We start from the raw sequence: 24,727 nt of genomic DNA, 5'->3' as shown, positions 1-24,727 counted from the left end.
CTATACAACATCCGTGTCAACAACACCTCCATTACACCAGGGCGACGCGGCCGCGCGTCATGCCTCCCCGCCAGTTTCGCATGCCTCCAACGCGCGTGGACGTCTGCTTGCGCTGTATCTGGGCAAAAGCCTCGAGAACATGTGTGGGCAGCAGCGGCTGCCGAGCGCTGGGCGGCGGTGCGAAGAGGGAGCGTGGAGTCGGGTTAGCCCCCGCCCCGAACCGCCGCGAGTCGTCCGGCTCGCCGGACGGGGACAAGTCGTTGCGTGCACGCTTGCTCGGCGAGGCCTCCAAGCTCTGGAGTTTGCGCTTGAGCGGCGAGGTGGGAGCCGGCCGCCCACTCGATGCCGACTGCGCTCGCTTTTCTTGCTGCTCGCGCACCTCGAGCGCAGTCACGCACAAAGAGCGCACCATCTCGAAAGCAAGGAATCCGAGGATGTCGACAATGTCGTCGTTCGGCCGCACGTCCAGGTACGCGCTGAAGTTGATGAAGTCGCGGAAACGGCGAGCTGGTGTCAGTGGGGTTGCGAGGCCACAAACCTTTGCGGTACGTGAACGAGGCTTGGCGACAGTCAGAGTAGTGGACGTACTCGTCCTTCGTCATTTTCTTCGTGATCTCATCTGCGTCCTGATGGTCAGCACCATCGCGGACGCCCACTTACGCGGAGGCGCTGCATGCTGTCCTGGTGCGCCTGGAGCTCGTCATCGTCTTCCTCGTCCTCCTCCTCGTTACGGTTCTGCTGGGTGGGCAGCGTGCGTAAGAAGTCTGAGAACGGGGTAAGGAGCTCCCATGAAAGCTTCACGATCGGCTTGCGGCCCTTCTGGGCTTTGTCTAATGGTCAGCGCAACCCGAATTGAGCAGGCGCTGCAGCACGTACCCGCCTCGTCGACGTCGACATCGCCGTCCTCCTCCTCCTTGGCCTTCTTGCGCACGTCCTTCCAGCTGAGATACGTCCGCAAGCGGTTGACCTTCCCCCGATCGTCGCGGATCAGGAATATCAAGTCCTCGGCAGACAGGAAGCGTGAGGACCGGATGTGCGTGAGCAGCCTCGCGCGCGTGACCTGAGATGAGCGACTTCCACAATACAACTCACGATCTCGATAATCTGCCCGCGCACGATGTCCTCCACAAGCTTGACAGTTTCCGGTAGGGGGTCCTGGACTTCCCCAAACACGAACATCTGGAGTCAGAGCGCTCACGCGCATCGCGCACCATTTGTGAGATCTCGTTGGTGTACTTGTAGTCCTGTTTGCCGCCTGTGTCCAGTCCTGCCGTCGCGGCCGGCGCACCCTTCTTCTTCTTTGCGCTCTTGCTCGACTTCTTCGTGGCGCCTAGCCCCTCGTCTTCGTCGTCGTCGCCGTCCGCATCCCCGTCCTCATCGGGCTCGGGTGAGGGCGAAGCGGAGGGTCGACCAGATTCGCCTACGCGTCCGCCTGCGGCCGCGGGAGCAGCTGGTGTGGGGCGCGGCTGCAGCTGAACAGCTCCGCTTGGAGGAGCAGGAGAGTTGGAGGCAGATGGGGGAGCTCCGGGCAAGGCCAGACCCGCGAGTGGGCGCTTGACGTTGGGGATTGCGAGGCCCGACATGGCGCCTCAGCGATGGGGGTGCAGTTGAAGCGCTCAGCAGATGTCGTGGAGACGGGATTGGGATTGGGAATAGAGTCGATAGGTAGCCAGTGAGGCGATGGCGCAAAGGACAGAATGAGATGTGAGATGGATGAACGGAATGTTGGGTGATGACGGCGGACCAGGATTCCATAGTCCTCTCCACCCTCCACTTCTGATCACGAGACAAAAGCCGCCAAGATTCCGCTCTCTTGAGGTGCTGCATCTGGCTATGTTCGCGCCCCCGCATCAAGGATTCAGCAACTTCCGCAGCCCGTCTGCATTAGAGATCCCTTGCGCTTATTGCTCTGCACAAAGATGCATTAAGTGTAAAGGAAAATGATTATGACATGACAAGAGGTCCGTTTTAGCTTATGTTTGCTACGGAGCCAGACCGAAAGATGGACGCCAGATGCGGGTGACACCGTCATCGGAGGATGCAGACAGCTGTGGTAAGCGGCCATGTATAACTAAATGGGTAAGGCTTACCATATCTTTGCCCCAGTCGACGGCGATCACCTCTGGTGTGGGTACAGAGGGCACCGCAAGACGCGTCGCACAAATCGTGGAGGTGTGACGAGCGTAATCCGTGTCCCAGGTCATCACCCCCGCATGACTCGAGCCGCACGCAAGGTATCGCCCATCGGAAGAGATGGACATGCGGATGTAGAACGACCGAGTGAGGAGATCAGGATGCGCATATTTGTAGGGCATGATCGCTTCGAGCGGGTTGTCGGCCTGAGCAGCGGATGGCCGCAGGACGTGGATCTGGGAGTCGCCACAAAGTGTGTAGAGGTCTCCGGTTCGTGGGTCCTCGCAGAGAGCGTTGACGGATCGTGGCCGACGAGAGGGATTTTCACCCGTCACCGTTGGGTCGGGGAGCTCACCAGCCGCTGTAGCTTTCGGGCGCTGTGACGACACGGGAGCGGGCATGCGCACATCCCACAACTTGACGACACTGTAGGTCAGCACATCTTCTACTTCACGAACGCTCACCCATCAAAGGAGCCACCAGAAGCAAGAATGCCAGGCATCGACTGCAATGCGACGAGACTCGTAATGGTGCGTGACACCGATCGCTTGTTGTCAGCGCAGACCTCTCGAGTATGAGCTCACAGAATCGACGCTCGACCGCCTACTCGAGGAAACATTATGAGGCTGCTTAAGAGTCAAGACGGGTCCGATCCCCGCTGATATGTCAACTGGTGCGGCGTGGTTACGCCTCGTGCGCCCAGATGGCCCATCGTGGGCCTTCGAGCTATTGCCGGGGCATCGAAGGTCATAAAGGTGAATGTTGCCATCGCGGCCACCCGACACAACAATGTTAGATTGCGATGGGGTGTTGCTCGTGCGACTCGTATCCATCAGCGTCACCGACTTGATGGTCGAAGTATGCCCCAACAGAGTTGCTACCTGCTGCGGGCGGCCGTTGTTGAGGTCGTGAATTTTGATAGACTGGTCTGCCGACGCGGACAGCTGGCACCGTCAGCTACGACACCACAACTGAAGCTTACAAGGCGGTCATCTCCTGCCGTCCACTTGAGATCAAAGATTCCGTTGTTGTGGGCACCCCACCAGTGATCAGGCGCACCGCTGTTGAGAGGTTGGTCGACGTCGAGAACACGGATTGCGCCTTCCTCACCGCCAATAGCCAAAAGGCGCCGCCTCCCTGTGGCACGCGCTTCCTCGGCGGTCAGAATCTTGGCTGCATTGTTGAATGTCACGACCAGCGCTGGATCGTGATCCCGGTCGCCCATCGCACTACTGAGAGACGGAAGAGTGATGTTGCATGGTGTGCGATGAGGGGTGTTCGACGAGGAAGTCGCGAGGGTGGTGAGGAAAGTTGGACCTGCATGCGGCGCGCCTGAGATATGTCAGTGGTGCTGTCGCGTGGGACGTACCGATGTCGCGCGGGGGCTGTTGTCCAAGACGGCGGCGTTGCCTGCGCCAAACGTTAGGAGTAGACCTGACGACCACTGGGGCGGCTTCCTTGACCGAGCTGGGTCCGGCGACGCCGGCGCGGAGCGGCGTGCACGGCGCAAAGTAATGTGCTATGCTTCCGCGGCCAACGCTGGAGGACTGGCCGAGCGAGACGCGTGCACGCTTAGAGGGCTCGCCAGTGCTGGAAAGAGCCTTCTCGGGAAGCTGCCCCAACGATCTTCGACGCGGTTTGGGAGTCGAAGAGACGCGTTCGCTTTTGGTGCGGAAGATGGGATACAGCTGACTTGCGGAGGGGTAAGCGTTGTCCAGCTCATGGTTTGGCGAGAGAGTCGCCAATGCTCCTCTGTTTGGGGACATTTTGGGAGAGGAAAGCAAGTTGTCTGCGGGCGTACCACAGACAACGAGATGGAAAGAGGGGCAGGAAGTGGATGGTGATGGAAGTGATGGAGGGATGGATGGCTGGTTAAGCAATGTCCAAGCTCGGTGAGGGTGAGGGAGCGCGTCGTGACATCAACTGAACCTCCACTTTCGTAGCTGTAATGCCCGACTGATTTCCTTAGATCCTTAGACTAGACGCGTGACCACGTGCTCTGGCCCTGATGGCACTTCATTACCTCCACTCCTATTTCTGCTGTAAAATTGGTCCCGCTCGGCGTGCGTGGCCATACAATTTCCAGACCACCTGCCTCGTCTTCACCATCGCACCATCCACGCCTACTGTTGACCCTCTCATTTTCAGCAGTGGTTTGCTCGTCGCTCTGCGATGGGTTGCGTGGGCGGTGCCAGAGTTACCGTCCTTGTTTGAGGGTCGTCGGCGGGGTTCCTACCCCGGCTTCCCATAGTTTGGACGTACATCTACTGCGCTTCTGCCATTTGTGCTGAGAGGCAGGTTGACGGATGAACGCAATGCTGTCTTCCCTGGCGCTACTGAGCGCGATGCGTTGTCGCTGAAGCAGGACCGCCGCTGGAGGTGCGGCGACGAGGGTAATCTTTCGTTTCTCCAAAATGTTCAAGTCCAGCGGATATCCAGCCTCCTGGGGCCGCCGGCACCGAGATGTCCGGCCATCGAGGCCCCGCACTTCTCATTAACCAAGCAACTTCATCTTCTCCACGCGCATCTGGCGGCACACACTCACTGACATGCTCGAAATACCACGCACGCAGACCGTCGCCGAGGTCGTGAACCCGGGCCCCGACGCCCGCATGGCGATCCGGCACGATGCGCCAGTCGCCACCCCAGGTCCTGGCGAGGTGCTGCTCAAGCTCGAGTGCACCGGCGTGTGGTGAGTCCTGCCCTCGCAGATGCTGATGCTGCCACTCGGACATCCGCGCATATCTCGGCTGGGGGCCGTACAACGCGATCGTGGGGCACGAGGGCGTGGGCAGGGTAGTCGCGCCGGCGGGGCATGAGCTGCTCGGCGCGAGGGTCGGGATCAAGTGGCTGCACAACGCGTGTGGAGCGTGCAGCCTCTGCAGGAAGGGCAGGCCGAACAACTGCGCCAGCCAGACCAATACGGGAAAGCACGTGCCGGGGACACTGGCGCAATATGTTGTCGGGGCTGCCACGCACGTCTCGCGTATCCCGGAGGGGCTGGCGAGCGAGGTGGCTGCGCCACTCCTGTGTGCGGGCCTCACGATGGTCGGCGCGCTGAATCCGCTCAAGGAGCTGGAGAAGGGCGACTGGGTCGTCATCTCCGGCTCAGGAGGCGGGCTGGGACATGTCGGCGTGCAGCTTGCCGCGGCACGGGGTCTGCGCGTCATTGCGGTCGACGCGGGGAAAAGTAAGAAGACGCTGAGCCTCGAGAGCGGCGCCACAGCATTCATCGACTACAAAACAGACGATGTGGCCTCGGAGGTGAGAAGAATCACGGAGGAGGGCGCACACGCAGCCATTGTCGTGCCAGGCGACGCGACGGCCTTCGAGGCTGCGCCGCCGCTGGTGAGGAACGGCGGCGTAATCGTGTGCGTGGGATTGCCGCCGAACGACTACACCCTGCCTATAGGCGCGAGCATCCTCTCGGCTCGAGGTGAGTGCGCGGATGAACGGCGCTGCTGACTCCAGCTCTGACCGTGACGGGTGTGTCTGTCGGCACGGAAAAGGAGATGGACGAGCTCCTCGCACTTGCGGCAGATGGCAGGGTTACCTCCAAAGTCGAGGTTGTCGACTTTGAGCGGATCGGGGAGGTGATGGAGCGGCTGAAGAACGACGAGATCACGGGGCGGGTTGTAGTCCGGCTGCCTCAGTAGCAGGCAAGGCTGCGATAGTTCAGCGCTTGGGGGTATCGATGTAGGCCTGTGTGTCGGATGCAAAGAGCTCCCGGAGATAAGAGCAATTCAAGCGATCGCCCAGACAGCCATACGCAGTACCGCAGGTCCCGCAGCGCAATGCTGAAATGCTGAATATAAAGAAGCACCGGAGCGCAGCATGCCAGCGGCAATGACGTCGTATCTTGGTAAGCCGCAGCACACATCTCAACACATAACTTCGACGACGCGACACGTTGCTGGTGTCCCACCTTCACCTCTCTCTACACCATGTCCCTCTCCAAGCCTGGCGACATCACGCTCTCGCAGACGCAGCGGCACGTGCGTGTCTTCGCGAACGGCACGCTCCTAGCGGACTCGAAGGCGCCCGTCGAGCTGCGCGAGTTCCGCTGCCCCGTGCGCTTCTACCTCCCCGCCGACGACGTGAAGTGGGACACGCTCGAGACGGTCGGCATGCGCACCTCGTGCCCCTACAAGGGCACTGCGGACCGGTACTGGCGCGCCAAGGCCGGCGGGGACTACATCGCGTGGGGGTACTCGAACCCGCTGCCGGGCGTGGCGGAGATCAAGGACCACGTCGCGTTCTACAACGAGAAGCTGCAGATCGAGGTCGATGGCAAGCCGCTGTAGCATAGCGAGAGCACATAAAAGCACGTACTGAGTCGGATGGATGCGTGACGGTCTGGACATTGTCGATCGCGCCCTGCAGCGCACAGACGCTGACATCGAGGAACAGAGCTTATTCGGTTTCCGCGCCTTCCGTCCCTTCCAGTGACGCATCATGCTTGTCCCCAATGACATGGCTACTCACTCCTATTCTCACCCCCGCCTCCCGGCTTGCACACTTACCCACTACCCCACTTCAACTAAGCATGAGCGTCGACAATGCGGCGATCACGCCCGCGCCCGCGCCATGGCGCTGCCGCGCGACGGTGTACACCGCCGTGTTCTGGGTCTCCCCCTCCCAGACCGCGGACCCGGCCTTCGCAGAGGCGGCTTACGACCCGCTGGAGCGCGCCGCCCCCTTCGGCGCAGGCAAGCCCGAGGGCGGCGTCGGCAGCATCATGCTCATCCGGTACCGCGACACGCCCGTGGGGCCGTACGACGAGATGATGCTCCTCCCCGGCAAGTTCGGGTACGAGGTGGATGCTCCCAGCGCGGGGGCGGGCAAACGCTCGAAGAAGAGCAAGCTCCGCATCACGCGCATCTACGTCAGCCAGCGCAACACGACGTGGAACGGGCGCACGAGTGCGTCCCCCCGCAGGCAGCGCTTACGCAGACTGGAACATCCCGAAACACCTCGCGCGCTTCGACTTCACCGAGCACGCGGACGGCAGCGCCGAGTGCAAGGTGTTTCCGCTTGCGGGCGGGGGTGCGGGCGCGCCCGTGTTCCAGGCCCGCTTCGTGCCCTCGCCATACGTCCCGCCGCTGCCCGTGTCGACGCGCGCGGCCGGCTGGCTCGTCGACCTCGAGCTCGCGCAGCCGCCGCTGCCGGCCGGCGCCACCGAGGCCACCCCCGAAATTCTGGCGGCTGCGCGCGCGCAGGGCGAGGAACCGCACACGTCCGAAGTTGCCGGCACGCAGCGGTGGTGCGCCGCCACGCCGTACCAGTACTCGAGCGGGTGCAGGGTTGGGTGGATGGATCTGCGCCAGGCCGACGGCGGCAACTTTCTCCCCGGCGCAAGCAGGTGGGCTGTCGCTGTCAAGATGCCGGATACGGATCTGCGTCTCGGCGAGGCGGTGTGGTGGGACGAGCCGAGAAGTAGGTCGTAGGGATGGCGTTATTCTGGATTTTACTCGTCCCCCGCTGAGCACGAGTGTAGGAACAGAGGTGTGGACTGAAGGGGTTCAAAGGTGACACTGTGCGGCTGCGTTCGGCGACGGTACATGGACTAGGATACACTACATACAACGGTACTATTGCAACCCCATACTTTCACTCATCGCCGAAGCGGCCGCGGCCGATCCTCTCCTGCTACAGCACGTCTACCTCGTCGCAGAGTTTCATTTCAGCGCCGTAAACGATCGCGAGGACCCCCTCCGATGTGGGCGGCGGTGTCCCCTCTGCCGAGACCACGGCTGCCCGCAGACGTAGTGCAAAACCACTTCGGTACACAGTGCTTGCGTCCAGGCTGCGCGCAGTGCCCACAAGTCGCGCAACATGAGCTCGGTATTCCCGATTCCACAGAATTCGCGGAGCGCTGGCCCGGGCATTGTGCACTCGATATCTTGCGGACGAAGACCGAGGCTGCTTGCGTCGAGTTGCTGCATGTGCAAGGAGGCGAGGAGGTAGGGAACGCAATCGCGGCAGCGGTTATGCGAAATGTCGAGGCGCTCGAGCGGCCAGCATGGTACGGTCGCGATGTCGTTATGGTGCTGCGAATGTGCGCAGGGTGCCGGCGGGAAGACAGCGGAGCAGGGCGAGGAGACGATTCAGCGGGTAACACTTGCCCGGTCTCGGTATGATCTCCGAGGACGCGAATACTTGCAGGTGATGTACGTGCTGCAGAACGGTGCGTTTCGCGTAAGTCATGCGTAAGGGGAGATCGAAGGATATTTGGGCGGTGTAGGCTAGCGCAGAGTGCTGCAGATCGTAGAATGCGGTTAACGGAACGGAGGGCAAGGGCTTCGTCTGGGTGAAGGTAAGGAGAGGATGCGAACCCAAACCTCGAGAGGGAGGGAAGGGCGGAATGTGTCTCGTAGAGCGACATCACGTTGCTCATCAGGCTGCAAGGCTTGATTGTCGGGCAGAACCGAATGGCAGGCTAAAACAAGTACGATTATAGCTACTGCTCCGTTAGTTATGGCGGTGTTGTTGATGAGGATGTGCGCAAGCGTACCGTCATAAGAACCCTCATGGGCTGAGGCGCGGGTTACCTCCGTGTCATCATCAGCGATGCGGCCACCGTCTTGCGAGAGGTGGCTCGCCACGATCGCCACCCTCCTTGACTGCCATGGCAGCGTTGTCGACTCCGCCTCTGACCAGACAACATTGTGAGCGAAAGAGAAGATGATCAAGATGACATGAGGCGAGAAAGGAAGAACGAGCATTCACGTTGCAGTGCTGCAGTACTGGTGCTCGCGCCTGCCAACCTCCGGATATGCGGAATTGGCCACTCGGTGGCCGGTGGAGGTCCGGAGGCATGTGGTCAAGTCTCCCACGGATGTGTTTTGCCCATCTGTGCCTTGGCTGGACCGATGCGCTCAAGGCTCCGATACTGCACTTCCAACTCTGCCGTCATTCTCCCATACATGCCATACACAAGCTCGAATCGAGGGACCAGGGCCGCGCAACCACTGCACTGGGCCGTCAGTGGGGCACGGACTCGATGAGCCACGGTCTGTGCGTGCCACTGTGCGGCCTTGACACAGCGCGCGCTGTATCAAGAACTCGAGCGGAATTTAGCCAAACTTGGCCCTCCAGCACCGCATTCAACGCATGTGCTCGCTTTAGCTCTTAGCATTTGGCCATTTGGAATCATGGGTGTCCTCGGCACGTGCACAGAGCATTCGACGACGCAGCTCCCACGCACAGAGTAAATGCTCCGGCTAGGTGGAGAGCGTGAGAAGAGCCTGAACCACGCAGGCAGTACAGCTTGCCGTGATGGGGTTGGTATGGCGGAGTGACACGGCGGCATGCTGATGGATAGACGCCGAGCTTTACCACCGGATGACGGGAGTGAAGACGAGACGAAGTCATGCGCTGCGAGAGATGGAAGTGGTTGGGCAGCTGGGCAGGGGTACAGCTGGGCAACATGGGCAACATGGGCAGCAGTGCCACCGTCGGGTATCCAAGTAAAGGAACGCCGTAGACTAAGCTCTGGTTGGCCCTGCGCCTGCGAGCCGCAGTTGGTGGGCTTGGCGTCGGCACTGCCGACTGGTAAGGCTGCGCTGCTGGAGTAATGCTGCGGGGAGTGAGTTGACATGGAACGTGCGAAAGGGATGGGGATGAGTAGATTGAAGAAGAATAGGACGAGGTGGATACATGGATATGTTTCCGAGAGGCCAAAAGGGAGTGAGAGTGGCAGTGAAATGGATGTGTGTGAGCGGAGGAAGGATTAGGCCCTGATTACCCTGTGTATTACCCTGTAATCACCACCCTCTCTCCGCACCTAGGGCTCGTGGTGCGGCTCACCGTTCACCGTGCACAGCGCAGACTCAGTCGTCGTCATCTCGCTCAACCCTCGCTAGTACTAGTAATAGCAAGCTCTGTCTCGCTCGCGCGGTCAACTCTGTTGCTTTCTTCCACTCCTCCTCCTCCTCCTCCTCATCATCATCATCGCTCTTCGCTTCTTCATTGTATCTCTATCCCAACTACCCCCTCGACCAGGCCAGACTTTTGTCGCCCTTATAGTTGGCTTCCCCACAACACACGCCCCCCCGTCTCCCAGTGCCCTTCGGAGCAGCACCGCTGTCAACCAAGCACCGCCCCCGTCACTCTCGCACCGATCCTCGTCCCACATTAAAATCGCTTCCAACTCACTCGCCCTCTCTGTTCTTTTCTTCACTCCTCTACTTTATCATCTCCAGCAAAACGTGCGCTAGAGCAGCCTGCTCTCTTTCACATCAGAAGGCGCAAACGTAGCCTATTCCTCCTCGCCCATCGCAAATCTCCCCCCGACCTCCACCTCCCCAATCCATCCCCAACCACAACTCTGCCAACATGACTGACTCAAACCCTCGCGCAGTGAGTCTACTCGTCTTGCCTTTGCCCATCGGGATTGACGTGTGCTGACATCTCCCTATCCTTTCTACCTTGGACCCATCCACTCTATCGCACCCGCCAACTCCTGACAGATCCGGAGAAAGCTCGTCATCGTGGGTGATGGTGCCGCAGGGAAGACATCCCTCTTGAACGTGTTTGCCATTGGCGAGTTTCCGGAAAACTATGTAAGTGCCGCTGCACTGCCTCGCTGTCACGCGCGCTGACCACCTCGACGCTTTTGACTTGACTTGATGCACCACACGCTTCCCCTGCAACGTTACACTCTGAACGTGCACACAACACTCTCCTCACACGTTCTCCATTACTCTAAACCAACGCACACATCACATTCCGACACACAGGAGCCAACTGTGTTCGACAACTACGTCACCGACATCGAGCTGGACGGTAAGCCGATCCAGCTTGCGCTCTGGGACACGGCTGGCCAGGAGGAGTATGAGCGTCTGCGCCCTCTCTCGTACTCGAAGGCGCACATCATCCTTATCGCCTTCTCCGTCGACACGCCAGATAGCTTGGACAACGTGACACAAAAGGTTTGTAACCTTCCTTCACCGTCGCGTCCTTCGCTGACATACAGTGGATCGAGGAGGTGCGCAGCATTTGCGGGTCTCAGATTCCTGTCATCCTTGTCGCGTGCAAGTCGGACCTGCGCGACCGTGCAATTGAGAACGGGACGTACAGCCCAGAGAGCTTTATCGACACGGAAACGGTGAGCAATCACTGCTACTTAATGTCATAGGGCAGGAAGTTGACTCCAGGGACGACGTGTGGCGCAGTCCATTCGCGCGCGCGGCTACTACGAGACGTCCGCGCTGCTCAACCAGGGCGTTGACGCTGTGTTCGAGGCCGCCACACGCGCTGCCATGGTTGTCCGTGACCAGGGCTATGGAGGTGTCGGCGGCGAGAATACGGCCGTTGGTGGCCGCCTCCGCCAGAACGAGAAGGAGACCTCGAGCTGCGGGTGTTGCATCATCGCGTAGCCAGCCATGAACGCCTCATGACGTTCCATCACGACCCAGTGGCACGTACACGACCGCGCAATGTCGCCATGATATTCCCCACGGCCCCACGGTTTGCACATACACGCCCGCAAGCCGACGTCCCTTCCCCCACGACCCTGGCCACCGGCCGTCTGGTGCGCCAGTGCTTGACTGACCCACCTACTGTAGCATTTCTGTGTCTTGGTGTCTGTCCTGCCTGACCAGCGCCCCCTCGTCGCATACGTAGACTCGACATGGAGACGCGAGTGCTTGTGTTGAACAGCGTGAAGCGGTGGGAACTGTGTGGCTGGCCGATGCCGTTGGGCGCTTTTGAGGCGGCGCGGAGGCACTTGATCCGCAGCAGTCCGTCACGCTATCTATTATGTGATGGTCGGGCCTCACGCCTTACGGACTCATGTGCCAGACAGGGCCAACTGGCATCTACAATCTCATTTCCTCTTCTCGGAGATCGGAGAATTGGCGACCATTGGCCCATGGGCCACAAACGCCAACTAGTCATCCCGTTTAAGATGGGCAGAGGAAACCAGACAGCCAAAAGAAGGGCGGCGACGAGTAGTCGGATGGGCGTCACGAGACAATGCGACACAGGCCAATCAATCCTGTAGGAGCGAAACGCTGTCGTCGCATTTTCTCGCTCGAACGAACACCAAGCGTCTACATCATGTGGCCGCTTGACGGGGACGATGGAGCACAGACGGACAGTCCAGACGGAGCAAATCGCTGCACTACACCCTCTCCGGCGCCAAGTCGAACACCCAGTTTCTGCTTTTGTTGCGGTGTGCACACCATCACTTACCGGCGGTAAACCGCTGGGCTATCCTGCCACCCGAAGATATGGCAGTTGTTTACTCATATGTTCGAGTTGTCAGATGCGCAAACTGCAAGAGGTGCTGACCTGCCACTGAGGTAATGAGCACCTCAACGACGCCCCTCCATCGACCCTCACAGCATTCCCACTTGCTTCCAACCTGCAAGTGCCATCTGGGGCTCACAGCACGCTGTTGATCGACTCCCCCCCCCCTCCTCATGGGCGGCAAGCAACGCTTGTGGCAGTCCCAAGGAGATATGTCACTGAGGCGCAACATTCCCCACCACCAACAGTGCATACAGAGCAGCACACGTAGGAGATTGAATCCATGGCGGACATTTATCGACAGTTGCGGGATGCAAGCACGCCTCGCCGGGGTGTCTGCCACCCTTCACGCCACGAACCGGGCGATCACTGAATGCTTACGTCACCAAAGCCCATTGTCAACAATGAAGTCCGCCACACGAGAATTCTCCGCGGCGCGTTCCTGCCGCCAGTCAACCCATCCCAAAATTCGTCGCGTGGCTTTGATCCCGCCATCCTCTCGCGCCTCGTCGCTACAGTTTTGGCTGCCGTCGCTGCTCTCTTCACTCATCAAGCCAAAAGGACCCCGTCGACCTCTCCGCGTCGACTTTCCATCCCAAAAACAACTACACAACAATGGCTGAGGGTGCTCGTGGTGAGTGCTGCCTGCGGTGTGGGCGCCGACACCCGTATCCGTGGTATCGGCGATGAGAATCGCTCGTCATGTTCTTTGTCTGACGCCTAGGTGGTTTCGGCCGTGGCCGTGGTTCGGGGCCGCGTGGCCGTCGTGGTGCCCGTCGTGGCCCGAAGCGTGACGACGAGAAGGAGTGGTGAGTTGGTCTTTTGGAGCGCGGTGGGAGAGCGGGGAGGGAGGGACGAGGCTCGATTCGGGAGACAGCGAAGCGGATCAGGCGCCGATCGGCGAGCACCCGAGAGAAGTCCGGCGACGGTGCGACGAAGATGACTGCTGCGGCGCCTGTTGAATCGAGGCGCGCACTTTCGAGACAATGTCTTGTGGTCCGCCGTCTTGTCACCTGGATACCCTTCTTGGGACTACATGCGACCAGCAGTCCTCCCAAGTCATATCGCCCGCTCGCTCGATGCACTCCACCCCAAGCCGCATGCTTGTATTGTCTCCTGCTAACCCCCAAGGGTCCCCGTTACCAAGCTCGGCCGCCTCGTAAAGGACGGCAAGATCAAGTCGATGGAGGAGATCTACCTCTTCTCGCTCCCCATCAAGGAGTACCAGATCATCGACCTCTTCCTCCCCACCCTCAAGGACGAGGTCATGAAGATCATGCCCGTCCAGAAGCAGACTTCGGCCGGTCAGCGCACCCGCTTCAAGGCCTTCGTCGCCGTCGGTGACTTTGACGGCCACGTCGGTCTCGGTGTCAAGTGCGCCAAGGAGGTTGCCACCGCTATCCGCGGCGCCATCGTCCTCGCCAAGCTCGCTGTTGTCCCCGTCCGTCGCGGCTACTGGGGCTCGCACATCGCTGAGCCTCACACCGTCCCCATGAAGGTCTCGGGCAAGTCGGGCTCGGTCATGTGCCGTCTCATCCCCGCCCCCCGCGGTACCGGCATTGTCGCCGCCCCCGCCTCGAAGCGCATGCTCCAGATGGCCGGTATCCAGGACTGCTACACCCAGTCCAAGGGCTCGACCGCCACCCAGGGCAACTTCCTCAAGGCCACCGTCGCGGCCCTCTCGAAGACCTACCAGTTCCAGTCGCCCGACCTCTGGCAGGTTATCCCCGTTGGACAGACCCCCTACGACGAGTTCTCCAACCACCTCGCCATTGCCGCCCGCAAGGCCGCCGCCTACTAAGCGATGCGCTGTTTGTAGTGTGTGTGCTTCAGATGCCATTGGGTTTGGCATGATCGTTGCGTGTAGGATATGGCAGATGTGCAGTGTTGCGTTTAGTGCGATGGTCTGTTCGTAGCCGGAGGATTGGAGAGGAGTTAGACTTCGGCGTTGCCTTCTCCTTTGCCTCCCATCTCACTCGCTCAACTGCGAGCCGTGCAGCGATCACAGCGAGCGCGTGCAGGTCTGCTACGATTCGGTTTCATCGCTGCCGTTGAAGGGCAAAGAAAGTGTGGTATGAAGCACGTGAGTGTCACGCGAGAGTGACGTCCATGTGCAGTGCTCATCAGTTGGGTGGCGACAAGAAGAGGGCGGTGTTTACCCTCAATTCCCTATAACATCAACTTCCGTCACCTCGTCGGCTCATCATTCCCCATCTCTCCTCGACACTCTCTATCTCTCGCTCTGCCGCTTGCCCACTGCCGAAACACCCAAATGCTGGGCGGAACTCCACGCTGCGAGCGCTGCGGCGGCGCGGTCTACCACGCTGAACAGGTCATGGGCCCTGGCCGTCGCGTGAGTCCACAATAGCCTGCCACGCGACTGATCTTCCTCCGTCTCCGAGAAGATGTCCGGCAAGGGAGCACGAGCTGACGGCAGATCTACCACAAGCTATGTCTCAAATGCGAGAGCTGCGGCAAGAGGCTCGACCAAGGCTCGCTCGTCCAACACGACAACCTAGTACGTCATGTTGATCTCTATCCGGCCACATCAACGCTCGGGGAATCTACTGCCGCTAACCTCAGCCATACTGCAATCGCTGTCACACCCAGCTCTTTGGAACGCGCGGTAAGTCTTGATGAGAGAGCCACGACGATGCGGGAAAGAGGTGCGAGTCTTGGCTCTACGAAGGTGCGCTGGTGGCACCGATTGCCCAGCTGCCAGACCCTCACCTCCGTGCGCTCGCACACTCCTCACCCTATGCACATGGACCCACGGCCCGCTGATACTAGACCTGCGTCACTCGAACCTGTATTCCGCGGCATCGCCCGGGACGTCTCCAGCGCGCCCGCGCCCGTCGGGAGAACAGGAGACGGCGCCCCCTCCACGCCTGACGCCCCGTCCTGTCCAGGCGCCGCAGGAGTACTACACTCCGCCGGCAGGTATGGAGGAGGACGTGTTTGGGCCGACCAGCTCAAAGCCGTCGCTGCCGCCCAAGCCGAGCCTCCCAGCTAGACCACCTGTTGTGAACGACGGTCCCGCAGTCAAGACGTCGGACCTGCAGCCCGGCTCGCGCGCTGTCGGCGCCGGCATCACCGCTCCTCCACCAATCCCTCCCCGCCTCGGCAGCGACGAGGAACCCGAAGTCATGCGCGTCAACTTCCGCGCCGAGCGGCCCATGCCCTCGGGCGTGTCACCCGCCATAGCGTCTGGCCTGGCGACGCGCGATTCGCCTCGCTCCAAGGCAGGCGTGAACCCTGGTTTCGAGGACAGATGCAAGGGGTGCGAGAAGCGGGTGTACGCCGCCGAGCAGGTGTTTGCAATCGGGCAGAAGTGAGTATCACGAGGAAACCACGCTGACCCCAGATGGCACCGTGGATGCTTGCGGTGCAACTCGTGCCGCACGACTATCGACCCAGCACGCGTGAGCGACCGCGACGGCGTGCCGTTCTGCAAGAACTGCTACGCTCGCGAATTCGGGCCAGGCGGCATTGCGGGGAAACGATAATATGCTTTATGTTGCGAGATGCGACGAACACCTTGGAGCGCAAACTGGCGGAACAGCCTCGGCCTTGATATGCTCATCGATTGACAAGCTGAGCGGAACAGGGACGCACTCATAGTCTGCGAAACTGCCTTACGACCCAGGGCTGGTGAGCAGCTGCAGCTCACGCATTGTGCGGACGCAGATGCTCTAGCTGGGACCTGCACCAGCGACACGGGTTTGAGCGCGCCTTCTTCTGGCGGCTGGCGGGCTAATGGTAAAATGGAGTTACTGAGCCCACAGTCGAAAACCCGGCGCAAAGTGACCTTCCTTGCCACTCAATCTCCAAGCCCCAGGACTCCTTCTATAAACTCTCACTTCGTACACCTCTCTCATTCTCCCGCCGTTCATTTCTAACTCTTCTCACCACTGCCTCCCATCCTCCCAACTAAATCTTTCTCTTTACCATGTACCCCTTTGCACCCGTTGTCCGGCTCAAGGACGGTCACCTCCCCCGCACCACGGCGCTCGGTACGCCCTTCCCGCCCGCCCATCCGCTGACAGCAACTGCAGCCTTGCAGATCCTCTTCGTTCTAATTTGCGCCGTACCCGCCCTCCTACTCGTACCGCCTTCTCCGGTGCATTGCGTGGCACTGCGTACGTCTCGGTCGCTAATCCCTCAATCTCCTCCTACCTCCAACCCCTCGTTCATCGCAACTGTGCCGACTGCAACCGCATTACCCTCCAGATGGATCTCACCTTCTTTCCATCTCATGGCCCAAATGTCCGTGTAGTCTGTCGCGTCACCGACGCACGGCACGTTGCCGCTTCCGACTTGGCCTGTGCCCCGCCGCCTGCGCGTGTGTGCGCAGGCTGGGCGACGGTGTGCATGCACAGTAGCCCATTAGGATGCACCCACAAGGAAGCAGAGAAGGTGAGAGCTGAAAGACGAGGAGGTTATTGCACCCCACGACTCATCAGAACTTGAGACTGACGGCTCCATCGGATTATACTCCTCACTAGGGGTTCCATACCAGATGTCTAAGAGCACAGAAATTGCAATAAGGCAGCACTGATGGGCCTTAGCTTGACAGGAAGCACAGGCCGGGGCAGAAGGCAGATGCCCGCTCGAGAGGGGTGCAGTCTAGTTACGAGCAAGGCTGGGCTTCGACGGCGAAAGGGGGCTGACCGGGGTGGAAGTCACCGGAATGCGTGACGTTGACGGCTGCTTGGGCGACGCTCCGCGGAGCGTGGCCGGGATAGCGAATGAGGCAGAGGACTTCGACGAGGCATCAGACGGAGAGCGTGAAAGACTTGTTGAGCCCATCATCGTCGTACCGGCCATGTCCCACGACTCCCTAAGCAGCTCCTTCATATTCTCCCTGAGTCCGTCTATGCCCTGTCTCTGGCGAACGCTCTCCTCCATCCACCGCTTCAAGTTCGCGATCTCGCCCTTCATCTGCGGTGAGCGTGGCCACGCACGACCATACCTCCCCGCGGGCCGCGGCGTGCTCGTCGAGCGTGACGAGGATCTTGGCCTGCGTCGCCAAAGCCTGCAGTCAGCGCGGCAGGCCGCAAGGTACTCACATTCGCGGCGGCTATGTCGTGCTGCTTGAGGACGAGCGTCATCCAGTGGCTGACGAGAGTGAGGATACCGGTGGCGACTGGCATCAGCGCCGGAGATCCCGGCCATACTGGTGAGCGTCACCGCAGCCAAGATGACCGAGGTCGACACCGTGTTGGTGGAGGCAGTGTCGTTAATGGTAGAGGTAGTGGTGGCGAGAGACGGCATGGACACTCAGAAGTGTATGGTGGGAGTCGGGGAAAGGAGAACGGAGGGGCTAGTTATGTGCGCGCGACATGAGGAATGCAGGGTGGGTGGCAAGTATGACTTGGGACGCCACCTCTCTCGCGTATTGCTCGGGTTGGCTTGAGGATTCAACGCACTTGTCGCGGAACCCGTTTACCACATGGCAGTTCTGGACTCTGCCCCAGGCACCCCGACCCGGCCGTGATAGCGGCCAGAGGAGTTCCGGAACTTGATTTCGGGAGAGAAGAGAGAGTAGGGCTGGGATAGGTTGGATGAGTGAGCGCAGTACTCGCCTGTATCCGCCATGTCACTGCTCCACAGGCATTATGACTGTCGGAAGCCCACCAACTGCACAAGGTCGGTACAGTAGGCGTCAAGAGTATCTGATGTTACCACCTGCGGCCTCCGGGTGTCATATGATTTTGTGCCCCAATCCATTGAGACTGAGCGAGTTTCCACTCTCCACAAGGCCTTGCGGGGCCTTGTCGCAGGATGTCAAGCGCATATGCATGCAATAGAGCAAACTCTCGGCGTCTCCAACGGCCTTCGACAGCCGTTCCTGCGATCGATGGTTCCGCGGGAAACACAGAAACCGCGTGGTGCTCCTGTTACGTATTTGGCGCGTTCATCTCGCCTCCTCACACCGAAAGTTGGGCGTGTAGTTGCTACCGATGTGATAGCACTCTACCACTCATGGGCATCCGTCAGGTGCGATGCCTGCCTGGCTTGCTATGGGCGACTGCCCGTCGTCAGGCGTCCATCACGAGAGCTAGGTCAGATGCGAGGGGATGGCACGATTGCAGCCCGTAAGAGTAATGGGTCAAGACGCGTCCGAGCCGCGTTTGGGTGAGCATGCAGCGTTTGGGGTGAGTAATGACGCAACGTGCGGCCAAGTATCGGGACGGCTTCGGTATGCTGCGGCAGCGGAACGCGTGGCACGCGATGGTCGTGCTGGTATCTCGATCGCAACTCATCAATCAGACGACGAGGGTTAGGTGAGATGGGCGTCGTCGCGCCAGGCGTCACAGAGGGAGAGTGGAGAGAGGGTGTCTCCTTGGGTGCCCGCTGCAGATGATCTCCCGCTGTCTCTAGACACTAAACCGCCCACCGGTGTGTTGAGAGGCCCCCCTCAGCATATCCCTCGGGGTCGAATCTTGAGTAATGACTCTCACCTGTGCATGGCTCGTCGTGAGCCCACAGCTGCGGATGCTTCCAGCTTAGGAACAGAGTTGAGTTTCCGTCCCTCCCTACTCGGGTGCGCAAACAGGCCCCCGCATTCCATGGGCAGCGAGCTTAAGTGGTACTGCGGTGACAGAGCGGCCACCGGATCGGGCAGACCGAGGCGCCCAAAGTCTGTCAGTATGTCAGTACGGCGCGCTTTGTGACAGCTGCGCTTGCAAGTAGCCCCGGAATGGCGAAGAGTGGTCAGTTCCAGCAGTGACGAGGGTGACCAGTGGAGAGCTCGTGCAATTGCAGGGCGGCCGATGCCAAATCGTCCCGTCGGATCCAGGGCAAGGCTAGCGATCTAATCTACACGCGTAAGAAATTGGTGCCCGAATGAGGGACTGCACCTCGTGCACGACGCGCATAGAAAAGATTGTAGACTGGTGGACTGAAGTTGGGGATGTTGATTCGAGAAGTTGTGGAGATGTGCCTCGTCCCTGTTGGGCCATGTGGTATCGCCCGTCGTTACCAGTTACGGCGGTAATCGGCGGCTGAGCGGCATCAACATCAGCAAGAGGCTGATACATGCACACGACTGCATCATCACACATTTTGTCGCCACCATCATCCTCACTTGCACAGTCGTCGTTTGGCGCCCAGACGCCCCATCCCACGCCCGAGTGACCAAAGCACAGCGCATGGCTCCGCCGTCCACCTAATTCGACCCCCTGGATGCTGTCGGCCGACCAAATCTCTAATTCCCTCATCCCGGTTTTCCTCCGCCCAACCCTCCCGCGAGCCCTCCACCCTCGATTTCGGCGGTCTTGATCTTTCACTCCCCTTCACCACATTTACCACACTCTCATCACACTTCACTTCGAGGGGGCCTGCTCTCCCTCTCACCTTCTTTCACGATGGCGGGCGACTTCAACGCCGACGGCGCGGCCAAGTACCAGTTCGTTGTCGTCGCGATCGTCGCGTGCGGCGTCTTCGCCGCCGGCGTCATCACCGTTATGTACCGCCGCCGCCGACAGCGGATCCTCGCTGAGCGCATGGGACTCGGCGGCTTCCAGGGGAGGACGCGTCTGCTGCTGAGCGACGGCGTCATTATCGACATGCCGCCAGGCCGAGGACAGGCGCAGCAGCCCCGCAAGAAGCGCCCTAAGCTGGGTCCTGAGCCCAAGCTGTGGGACGTCGAGGTCGGCGACTGCGTCGTTCTGGACGCGCTGGACGCGCCGGAGCAAGAGGACAGCGACATGGACAGCTTTGAATCTTCGATCGACGAGGGCACACCTATGAAAGGCAAGGGCGTCAACAAACTGGACGTGGACGAGTGGCAAGTGAGTCTTCTTTGGCTGGGCGTAAGCAGTGGACGGGACGCGAAAGGGAGGGGCGCTCCTGCACGGCGGAACAGGAAGAGGAGACTTGGTGTGGAAATGGTGCCCCGAGGCCCGAGGTGGAACTGCATCTGCAGTTCCGCGGCCCCTCCAAGGCAGACAGGCGCCGCCCCTAGAGTCAGAGACGACCTTCCCGTCGCCAGCAGAGCACGCGACATGCGCGAACGAGCTGACGTGCAGCCTGTGGCTATCAACCTCCCACCCCACCCGCCCCACAACCCAGAGGACCCCAACTCTGTTCCACCTCCCCATCCAAACGCCGACATTACGCTTCTCATCGCCATGCCGTCCCAGTCGTTGTCGTGTCCTCCCGACGATGGTCAGCTCCCCCTCCTCCATCTCCCACCCTCCCTGTGTCCGCGTGACGCCGACGACTTCGAAGATGGCGGCTACTCTTTCCCTTCCGTGCAGCTCGGCTCGACAAATGTGCGGGTAGAAGCTGACTGGGCCGACCTGGACGCGCTCAAGCCACCCAAGCCGCCCAAGCCACCACGGACGCATCGTCCTAGGCGCCGATACGAACCCAGTCCCATTGAAGGCTTCACGCGAGGCCTTTTCCGCAACAGGGCTGTCTAGACATTTGTGTTGTATATTCACCTACTCGTCCTCTAATAGCCCGCGCGCGGGCATGCGCAATGCAACTAATATCTACATACGTCGGTAGACAATACAATCTTGCTCAAAGTTCAAGCACGTCCTCCTCCTCCTCGGCCTCCTCAGCGCGCTGCCGCTCGCGCTCGACGTGCCTGTCCGACTTGCGCTGCAAGTCAGGATTCTCGACGAGTATCTGCGCAGTGATGGTAGCGTTGCACCCGCTGAACGGACATCGTGCCGCGCGGTTCCCTCGGCGTGCGCTCGTAATGATCTCCATGATTGCGTCCTTTGAGTATGAGTGGTTGCACGTCTTGCTTCCGTCAGCCAGGTCCAGGAGTATCAGATCTCACCTTGTGACGGCGTTCTTGTAGGCAACAAGTGTAATGGGGCAGGTGTAACGCTGCGTTGTGCCACCGACCTCGATGTCGTCGTCGTCGTCCTCGTCGCCCGCTTCGCGCGGCAGCCAATGTGACATGGGCGGACATGCTTCGTCTTCGTGGTTCACTTCCCACACGGCGCTGCGGAACGACACAAACCCCTCGTTCGTCTTGTCTGCTCATCAGCGCGGTCCCAACCGGACGTACACTTCATGCGGGCAGTCTGCGCCTCGTACTCGGCAATACGATCCTCTACCTGCTTGGTGTAGTAGTCTTGCATGTTGCTCTTAGGTGTTAGTCGAGCCGGCCGATACTAGAGCTCACGATGTGGTTCTCGTGATTGATCTTGCCAATGATGTCGTCAATCACGTCATGACGCAGCTTCAGGATGCTCTTCTGGTCGATCATGCGGAGGATGCCCTCTTGGATCTCAGCGATGGCCTTCTGTCAGCTCGTTGCGGTAGGCCCAGCAAACTCGGCCTACTCACAGGATGGTTTTCTTTCGCCCGTTCCAAGGCGCACGCCACTTCCTTCCCCATATTGATACCAGAGTCGAGCTTCGTCTGCACCGTCAGAAAGTGCTTCTTGAGGTCTCGCAGCTGCGGTCAGTTGTGGAACGGCCAGTATGTGCCTCACGGTTTTGATGCCCTCTGGACCAACCGGAACGTTCACAAAGTTGTCGACATTCCACTGCAGCGCGGGGTCGTCGTCTTCTTCCAAGTCATCGTCTTCTTCCTCATCCTGGACTCTAGGTTTGGCTTCTCCGTTTCGGAAAGGTTTGCGATCATGATGCCCTTGGGTCGATCGTTGTGAGTCCACCTCCTCAGTTGTTAGGCGTCTTCGTGAAGACGACGCGGTGTTGTTGGAGCGCGACATCGTTGATGGTCAGATGCGACCAGCCTCCAGCTTCCAGATCAAGATGACTAGACCGCACGCGTCTGATGAGAGCCACGTGAATGTCACGTGATGAACGCGACGCGTCGCAACCCTGAGAAAGTACACTCACCCACCTCGCCGACATCATTTACTCCCACCTTCTTCATCATCGCCACTGCTGTCCTCATCCACGCTCCTCGCTCCCCTCATCTACTTTCCTAGTCAAAGCTCATCGCCTCGCGTCGGAGTCACTATGTCCAGCCCCCTCACCGCTGGTTTCTGCTGGGAAGTGTATAACAGCGCCGACACCCCGGAATGCATCCCCACCCTCCAAGTGATCAACATCAAGGCCATCCAGACGTCTAACTCAAGCACGGTCCGATTCCGGTAAGTCATCGAACCATCATTCTGACGCGACACTGTTTCTGGGCGGCTTGACAGAGAGCATGTGCATGCCACTCCTTCATTTGAGGGCCGAACTGAAGGAGGGATAGGCTTTCCCTCCATTACGCCATCATGCCAGACTAACGCCACAGTCTTATCCTCTCGGACGGCCAGCACTTCACCCAGTCGATGCTCGGGACGCAGCTCAACAATCTCATTGAAGATGAATCGATCAAGAAGAACAGCCTCATCAAACTGACCCAGTTCGTCATCAATACTGTCCAGAATAAGAAGTGAGTGACCACCTACTCCAGTCAACGGACCCAGGAGGTAGCTAATCTCAGACTCCTCATTATCCTCGGACTCGAAGTGCAGCCATGGCAGGGTGACAGGATTGGTTCTCCCGTCAACGTCGAGTCAGCAGCCCGCGATGTGAAACCCGCGGTGCCCGCGAGCACTGTGGCTGCCCCCCCACCAGCTGCTGCCAACCGTGGTGGAGCGTCCAACACCCGGGTACAGCCTGCTGGTGGAGCGCGTCGCGGAGGCAGCGGCAAGGGTGATATGGGGCCGATTTTCCCCATCCAGGGCCTTAGCCCTTACCAGAACAAGTGAGCAGAGGCCAGCATGGTGGCACGGAGATGAGAGGAGTGACTGATCATATAGGTGGACAATCAAGGCTCGCGTCACCCAGAAGTCGGACATCAAGCACTGGTCCACCCAGCGCGGCGAGGGCAAGCTTTTCAGCGTCAACCTCATGGACGAAACCGGCGAGATTCGCGCCACCGGCTTCAACGACACCGTCGACTTATTCTACAATATCCTTGAGGAGGGCAAAGTCTACTTTATCTCGCGCGCTCGTATCAACATCGCCAAGAAGCAGTTCAGCAACCTTGACAACGAGTACGAGATCATGCTTGAATCCAACTCAGAGATCGAGCCATGCGACGATGACTCAGTCCCGCAAGTAAAGTACAACTTCAAGCCGCTGGCCAACCTCGATGAGGTTGCTAAGGATGGCATCGTAGACGTTATCGGTGTCGTCAAGGAGGTGCACGACCTCGGCTCTGTCACCTCAAAGGCAACACAGAAGCCTTTCTCCAAGCGCGACATCATGCTTGTTGACCAGTCTGGACAGAGCGTTCGTCTGACCCTCTGGGGCAAAACCGCTGAGAACTTCTCCGCGACCGACGAGCCTGTAATCGCCTTCAAGGGTGTCAAGGTCGGCGACTTCGGCGGGCGCTCGCTGTCCATGTTCAGCTCGGCCACCATGTCGGTCAACCCCGACATTTCTGAGGCCCACGCCCTTCGCGGGTGGTACGACGCTGAGGGCCGCAGCAAGTCGTTCAACACGTTCTCCAACGCCAGCGTCAATGGTGCGATGGGTACCATCAAGCCCTCTGAGCTCAAGACCATCGGCGAGGCCAAGGACCAGGGCCTTGGCATGAGTGACAAGGTCGACTACTTCACGACTACCGCCACCATCATGTTCATCAAGCAGGAGACCTTCTCGTACCCGGCATGCGCGAACCCCGACCAGAGCTGCAACAAGAAGGTCATTGACGAAGGTGCGGGCTGGCGCTGCGAGAAGTGTGACCGCTCTTGGCCTGCGCCGATTCACCGGTGAGCTCCTCAACTCCCTACACGGCTGACGCGCAGCTACATCCTTCAGATGAACATCATGGACCACACAAGCGCGTTCTGGGTCACGGCGTTCAATGAAGTCGCAGAGCAGCTGCTCGGCATCTCAGCCAACGACCTCATGCGCTTCAAGGAGGAGGGTGACCCGCAGTTCGAGAAGTACATCTCCAAGGCACAGGGCAAGACTTGGACATTCCAAATGATGGCCAAGCAGGACACATTCAACGTGAGTGGTCGACCGGCAGTGTCGAGTGGACGAGCTAACATGTAGGACCAGGTCCGTGTGCGCTACCAGTGCCGCCGAGCTGGGCCAGTTGACTTCGTGGCCGACAACGCCGACCTGATCACCAAGATCAAGGCTATGGCCGTCTAGTACAATACCTGGCTCGGCACATGAACTTACTCTGTATGGTAGTTGTGTAGTAGACATTTTCGCGAATGAATGGCCGACTCTTGCTCTGAGCTTGACGTGGCACAACTGAATTAGTGTCGTGGCTCACATCGATGCACATCACTCATTCGTCGTACTCATCATCTCAACATCTGCGCCAGTATTATACAAATGACCATCTGTTGATCATGCCATGCGGGTTAATGCTGCTATGTGGGGGTTGTCTC

The 24,727-nt window shown here is 59.6% G+C and overlaps 13 protein-coding genes across 13 annotated transcripts; 8 read left to right on the top strand and 5 right to left on the bottom strand.

Moving 5' to 3' along the window:
* Window positions 1-31: 31 nt before the first annotated feature.
* Window positions 32-1,583, bottom strand: COLE_04175 (uncharacterized protein; the record flags this gene model as incomplete). The annotated part of the gene is made up of 6 exons (XM_018421771.2): window positions 32-507; window positions 539-626; window positions 661-830; window positions 877-1,060; window positions 1,093-1,179; window positions 1,212-1,583. The coding sequence occupies 6 exons, from the start codon at window positions 1,581-1,583 to the stop codon at window positions 32-34; spliced, it is 1,377 nt and encodes a 458-aa protein (XP_018282726.1).
* Window positions 1,584-1,982: 399 nt separating this feature from the next.
* On the bottom strand, window positions 1,983-3,899 carry COLE_04174 (uncharacterized protein; the record flags this gene model as incomplete). The annotated part of the gene is made up of 6 exons (XM_018421770.2): window positions 1,983-2,048; window positions 2,091-2,559; window positions 2,598-2,680; window positions 2,718-3,077; window positions 3,116-3,465; window positions 3,503-3,899. 6 exons carry the CDS (start codon window positions 3,897-3,899, stop codon window positions 1,983-1,985), a joined length of 1,725 nt encoding a protein of 574 aa, XP_018282725.1.
* A 783-nt stretch (window positions 3,900-4,682) lies between these two features.
* Window positions 4,683-5,789, top strand: COLE_04173 (uncharacterized protein; the record flags this gene model as incomplete). The annotated part of the gene is made up of 3 exons (XM_018425885.2): window positions 4,683-4,825; window positions 4,857-5,569; window positions 5,605-5,789. 3 exons carry the CDS (start codon window positions 4,683-4,685, stop codon window positions 5,787-5,789), a joined length of 1,041 nt encoding a protein of 346 aa, XP_018282724.1.
* Window positions 5,790-6,077: 288 nt separating this feature from the next.
* Window positions 6,078-6,437, top strand: COLE_04172 (uncharacterized protein; the record flags this gene model as incomplete). Its single annotated transcript, XM_018421769.2, has 1 exon — window positions 6,078-6,437. One exon carries the CDS (start codon window positions 6,078-6,080, stop codon window positions 6,435-6,437), a length of 360 nt encoding a protein of 119 aa, XP_018282723.1.
* A 242-nt stretch (window positions 6,438-6,679) lies between these two features.
* On the top strand, window positions 6,680-7,580 carry COLE_04171 (uncharacterized protein; the record flags this gene model as incomplete). Its single annotated transcript, XM_018425077.1, has 2 exons — window positions 6,680-7,055; window positions 7,087-7,580. The coding sequence occupies 2 exons, from the start codon at window positions 6,680-6,682 to the stop codon at window positions 7,578-7,580; spliced, it is 870 nt and encodes a 289-aa protein (XP_018282722.1).
* Window positions 7,581-7,816: 236 nt separating this feature from the next.
* Window positions 7,817-8,530, bottom strand: COLE_04170 (uncharacterized protein; the record flags this gene model as incomplete). Its single annotated transcript, XM_018427271.2, has 1 exon — window positions 7,817-8,530. The coding sequence occupies one exon, from the start codon at window positions 8,528-8,530 to the stop codon at window positions 7,817-7,819; it is 714 nt and encodes a 237-aa protein (XP_018282721.1).
* A 378-nt stretch (window positions 8,531-8,908) lies between these two features.
* COLE_04169 (uncharacterized protein) lies at window positions 8,909-9,268 on the top strand (the record flags this gene model as incomplete). Its single annotated transcript, XM_018427270.2, has 1 exon — window positions 8,909-9,268. The coding sequence occupies one exon, from the start codon at window positions 8,909-8,911 to the stop codon at window positions 9,266-9,268; it is 360 nt and encodes a 119-aa protein (XP_018282720.1).
* Window positions 9,269-10,470: 1,202 nt separating this feature from the next.
* On the top strand, window positions 10,471-11,513 carry COLE_04168 (uncharacterized protein; the record flags this gene model as incomplete). Its single annotated transcript, XM_018421768.2, has 5 exons — window positions 10,471-10,494; window positions 10,605-10,697; window positions 10,875-11,066; window positions 11,111-11,242; window positions 11,292-11,513. The coding sequence occupies 5 exons, from the start codon at window positions 10,471-10,473 to the stop codon at window positions 11,511-11,513; spliced, it is 663 nt and encodes a 220-aa protein (XP_018282719.1).
* Window positions 11,514-14,659: 3,146 nt separating this feature from the next.
* On the top strand, window positions 14,660-15,893 carry COLE_04167 (uncharacterized protein; the record flags this gene model as incomplete). The annotated part of the gene is made up of 6 exons (XM_018420132.1): window positions 14,660-14,740; window positions 14,825-14,905; window positions 14,971-15,013; window positions 15,178-15,367; window positions 15,515-15,718; window positions 15,752-15,893. 6 exons carry the CDS (start codon window positions 14,660-14,662, stop codon window positions 15,891-15,893), a joined length of 741 nt encoding a protein of 246 aa, XP_018282717.1.
* Window positions 15,894-17,013: 1,120 nt separating this feature from the next.
* COLE_04166 (uncharacterized protein) lies at window positions 17,014-17,540 on the bottom strand (the record flags this gene model as incomplete). The annotated part of the gene is made up of 3 exons (XM_018421766.2): window positions 17,014-17,328; window positions 17,360-17,422; window positions 17,457-17,540. 3 exons carry the CDS (start codon window positions 17,538-17,540, stop codon window positions 17,014-17,016), a joined length of 462 nt encoding a protein of 153 aa, XP_018282716.1.
* A 2,217-nt stretch (window positions 17,541-19,757) lies between these two features.
* Window positions 19,758-20,816, top strand: COLE_04165 (uncharacterized protein; the record flags this gene model as incomplete). Its single annotated transcript, XM_018421765.2, has 2 exons — window positions 19,758-20,183; window positions 20,421-20,816. The coding sequence occupies 2 exons, from the start codon at window positions 19,758-19,760 to the stop codon at window positions 20,814-20,816; spliced, it is 822 nt and encodes a 273-aa protein (XP_018282715.1).
* Window positions 20,817-20,919: 103 nt separating this feature from the next.
* COLE_04164 (uncharacterized protein) lies at window positions 20,920-22,087 on the bottom strand (the record flags this gene model as incomplete). The annotated part of the gene is made up of 6 exons (XM_018421764.2): window positions 20,920-21,148; window positions 21,185-21,386; window positions 21,419-21,497; window positions 21,536-21,652; window positions 21,700-21,810; window positions 21,848-22,087. 6 exons carry the CDS (start codon window positions 22,085-22,087, stop codon window positions 20,920-20,922), a joined length of 978 nt encoding a protein of 325 aa, XP_018282714.1.
* A 573-nt stretch (window positions 22,088-22,660) lies between these two features.
* COLE_04163 (uncharacterized protein) lies at window positions 22,661-24,482 on the top strand (the record flags this gene model as incomplete). The annotated part of the gene is made up of 5 exons (XM_018421763.2): window positions 22,661-22,764; window positions 22,816-23,079; window positions 23,135-24,091; window positions 24,128-24,335; window positions 24,381-24,482. The coding sequence occupies 5 exons, from the start codon at window positions 22,661-22,663 to the stop codon at window positions 24,480-24,482; spliced, it is 1,635 nt and encodes a 544-aa protein (XP_018282713.1).
* Between the last annotated feature and the right edge of the window lie 245 nt (window positions 24,483-24,727).

Source organism: Cutaneotrichosporon oleaginosum, assembly GCF_008065305.1.
Source record: "Cutaneotrichosporon oleaginosum strain ATCC 20508 chromosome Unknown ATCC20508_contig03, whole genome shotgun sequence".
Classification (NCBI taxonomy): domain Eukaryota; kingdom Fungi; phylum Basidiomycota; class Tremellomycetes; order Trichosporonales; family Trichosporonaceae; genus Cutaneotrichosporon; species Cutaneotrichosporon oleaginosum.
This window is presented reverse-complemented; position numbering and strand designations above follow the sequence as displayed.